The following is a 3506-nucleotide window of genomic DNA, read 5'->3' as shown; positions in this document are numbered from 1 at the left end:
CGACCGGGACGAGGACGACCGGGACGAGGACGACCGGGACGAGGACGACCGGGACGAGGACGACAAAGATGTTTCTTAATCCAAAATTTCAAAAAACTGACTTTGCATTGCAATACCTCCACTCCAGGGGCACGTAGGAGAAAAGTAAAAACACTTTTATTATGCAAATCGTACCCAAGCTATCGATTAAGCGCAGTCTCAATTTCGTCGGATCAGCCGTTGTTGAGATCCGAAAATCTGAGGGCCCGTCAACTCGTGTACTCGCGTAAACTTACACGGTCGGTCTCGCACGCGTGTACTATACTATAATACCCGCCGGAGTCCTGTCCGGAATTCCAGAACCGGGAAGAGTTGAGCGAGAACGGATCGTTACAGGCACTTTGACATATCCTTCGTACGCAGTACCTATTCCACGTGTAGGATCGATCCCCAGTGGTCGTTTCGCTGGAACAAGCATGTCGCGAATGTTATATGACAAGAAACTAGTAGCTTAATATATGTATAAATATAAATTTTAGCACGCTAGAAAGGCGAGCTTTTGACTTGGATTACTTACTTTGATCATGGGGCACAGGACACATCGGAGGTACTTCGTCGCAACAAGGCATATGGCAGGCGAAGCCACACACTTCGCACACGACTCCTTGCCTCGTTAAACCGACCATCAAAGACGTGCAGTGATTACACTTTGTAGGCGCTGAAAACGTCCGCACGAGAAATTGGTGTGACTTAGGCTTTGGTTGCAAATTGGCTTGACCGTGAGTGGACGAAGATTTGTTCAAAAGTTCGTGGGATAATGGCGAAGTTGGATCCTAAAAGGAGAAAAAAAGAAACTGTAGGAAAAGAAGTAGAACCAAGAGCGCAATGTATATTACACAAAGCACGTTACAATCTACTTTTCGTTATTCGAAATCACACGTGTAAAAATAAAATAATAGTAAACATAAAATGTGCGCGTGTCAAGATACTTACGATACTAAGTTCAGACAGATTACTCTTGCTGCTCGTGATACTAGGTGCACGATTGTCCTCGATGTCTCCTTCCACACTGTCGACGCTTCCATGACGCGTGCTACTTGTCGTTTCTTTAAGGAAGTGCTCGAGATATGACATCTGCGATGTAGGACGTTCTAGAACTAATGAGAGAAACGAAAATCGGATAAGCAAGCGTGCCGATGATAGGGGAAAGTTACAAATGTAAAATATTTGCGAACATGGGAAAAATAACACCACCGTCCTAGCGCTAGGATTTCAGTGACATGTAATATCTTACCTAAAAATACGGTAAATCTCTTAGCACACTTGTACATTTGTCAAGTATACATGCTTTGAAGATTATTTAGATTCTCTGCTAAATCTTCCCGTGACACAGTCAGAACTTCCATGCCAGACTGCAAAACATTTATAAATTATAAATTTGTTATGTTTTATGAAGAATCACAGAAAATAATCAAAGAAAGAGAAATCTATATGCACATTCGTATACTTACTTTATATTACGAAAGAGAATCTCGAAAGGATCGATTGTGTGATTATTAATTAACCGCCAGTGAATAATCGGTGATTGATGTCACACAATGCAGAGGCCCAACTACCGGACCTCGCGCGGGATAATGCAATCCCTATTGAATGATGCAACCCGCGAGTATCAAAAAATTTTGTCTTCAGCCAGAAGATGTGCGAACCGCTCAACGTCCCAAACGGAACTATCGACAACGACCACTGACAATCCACATCCGAGCGCACGAGACGTTGATTGGCTAATGCTGGTTTACCTATCCAAGTTCCGCCGCGCGGAAAACTACCGCGTCCAATGGGCAGAAGTCATTACATAAAAGCTGTTAGTTCATTGGATATCGCACGGCGCGCGTGTCGCGTGGCGCGTCGCGTGTGACAATGGGTGCATTCGTTTACGCAGTGACTGCAGCAGATGTAGTTCGTTTACTCTGCCTGCGAAACGACTGCAGCGCAGTTTGTCGTTCGTTTACGCAGAGATGCATCCTATCTGCGCAGCTACTTCGGAGGTCCTGCTCTGGATGCTCTGCTTGCAGTACTGCGTAAGAAAACGGAAAACTGTCTGGAAAGCAACAATTGTACGTTAGTGCTATCCTTAATTGACAATGAATTATTTCATAAAAGTAAAAAATCAAAGAGGTGAAGATCACCTGTTAGAAATTGATCCTACAAAAATGAAATTAATGCAAGGTAAGTTATATGGAAAACTGAGCAGTTCATTATTTCATATTTACGATCACATTAACCTAAAAATCCACACCTATTAAGAAGGTAAATTGAATATAATTTGTAGCTCATGTAAAACTGAACTGAACTTTATTCTGAAACTCTGTAAATAATTTTGTAATTTTTTGTGGGTTTTATGAATTTATTTCAGGTGCAGATTCTACTGCAATTCCTGATTATAAAATAACTTCGTCTACAATCGATGTACAAGGACCGTCAGAGAAACGTGAATTTAATATTTCGATTCCGTCCTCATCACTTTCCCACAGTGTTGTACGTACACCTTTAACTTCTCCAAAGCACTTGACGTCAAAACCAACAGTCCAAGGTATGTATAATAGTTCTAGTAGAATTCAGAATGTAATAGCATAGGCCGGTATTCATAGTCAGATCTTATATTTAAGACCGTCTTAAGTTTATCTTAAGATACTGTATTATATGGATCATTTTATTGCCCATACAGCACAAGAACATCCAGCAACATTGCAGAAACATTGCAGCAACATTGCAATGTTGCTGGACGTTCTTGTGCTGTATGGGTGGTTATAAAGTCTAAAAATAACATTAATAAGATCTTAAATATAAGATCTGACTATGAATACCGGCCATAGTGTAAATTCCTGGTGTGTAATTATACTTTTTAAAATCTTGTAACAAATATTCATTCTTTATTGCACATTTCTGTTCCTTTGCACCACAATTCATAGATTTCGACAATCGTCAAGCTTTTCATTTGATTGATACAATGACAACTTCTGGGCTTCCATTTGCTACTATTCCTTCTTCACTTTTGCATCCAAATCCTATGGACGATATGGAAAAACAATTGCCTGCAAAGAAATTGAAAACAGAAGCATCTTTACCACCAACAGAAAGTAAGTAATCAAGGAACTTCATTTCTATTTATTATTTTTATTATGCATGTGGGTGAAAACTGAATCAAACTTTTCTTCTATTGAACATTTAAAAAATTATAACCAAAAAATTGAAAAAGATATAAAGAAAATCAATTTTGGAAGTCATTTTATGTCATTATGTATGGAAGTCATCATAAAATTTTCATTATATTCATGTTTTATAAATAAAATAATTTTTTATTTTAATTTCAGATGCCTCTAAAGAGAGTTGGACAGAAGCAGAAATTCAGCTTTTACTTGAACGACGTCTTAGTATGAATGATAAGTTTGAAAACCCGAACAGCCGAAAAACACCATATTGGAATTGAATTGTTAAAGCTTTTGAAGAAAAGGGTTACAAAGTAAAAA

General features: G+C 39.0%; 2 protein-coding genes across 2 annotated transcripts; one reads left to right on the top strand and one right to left on the bottom strand.

Moving 5' to 3' along the window:
* Positions 1 to 312: 312 nt before the first annotated feature.
* On the bottom strand, positions 313 to 1482 carry LOC105567921 (serine/threonine-protein kinase Genghis Khan-like; the record flags this gene model as incomplete). The annotated part of the gene is made up of 3 exons (XM_012023193.1): positions 973 to 1482; positions 557 to 812; positions 313 to 444 (listed from the first exon to the last, which is right to left on the bottom strand). Coding segments are annotated over exons 1-3 (529 nt in total), but the record flags the coding sequence as incomplete, so codon positions are not given.
* A 325-nt stretch (positions 1483 to 1807) lies between these two features.
* LOC105567912 lies at positions 1808 to 3472 on the top strand. Its single transcript, XM_012023181.1, has 4 exons — positions 1808 to 2205; positions 2393 to 2569; positions 2949 to 3116; positions 3351 to 3472. The coding sequence occupies exons 1-4, from the start codon at positions 2121 to 2123 to the stop codon at positions 3464 to 3466; spliced, it is 546 nt and encodes a 181-aa protein (XP_011878571.1). The 5' UTR covers positions 1808 to 2120; the 3' UTR covers positions 3467 to 3472.
* Positions 3473 to 3506: the final 34 nt, after the last annotated feature.

Source organism: Vollenhovia emeryi, unplaced genomic scaffold (assembly GCF_000949405.1).
Source record: "Vollenhovia emeryi isolate VEMERY1.0 unplaced genomic scaffold, V.emery_V1.0 DF942697.1, whole genome shotgun sequence".
NCBI lineage: Eukaryota > Metazoa > Arthropoda > Insecta > Hymenoptera > Formicidae > Vollenhovia > Vollenhovia emeryi.
This window is presented reverse-complemented; position numbering and strand designations above follow the sequence as displayed.

What these genes read in the sequence shown, in the direction of transcription:
- LOC105567912 (XM_012023181.1), top strand. Translation starts at nt 2,121, where the DNA reads ATGAATTATTTCATAAAAGTAAAAAATCAAAGAGGTGAAGATCACCTG. An exon ending in GTCAAAACCAACAGTCCAAG is followed by an intron (nt 2,570 to 2,948) that starts GTATGTATAATA and finishes CACAATTCATAG; the next exon opens with ATTTCGACAATCGTCAAGCT. An exon ending in ATCTTTACCACCAACAGAAA is followed by an intron (nt 3,117 to 3,350) that starts GTAAGTAATCAA and finishes TTTTAATTTCAG; the next exon opens with ATGCCTCTAAAGAGAGTTGG.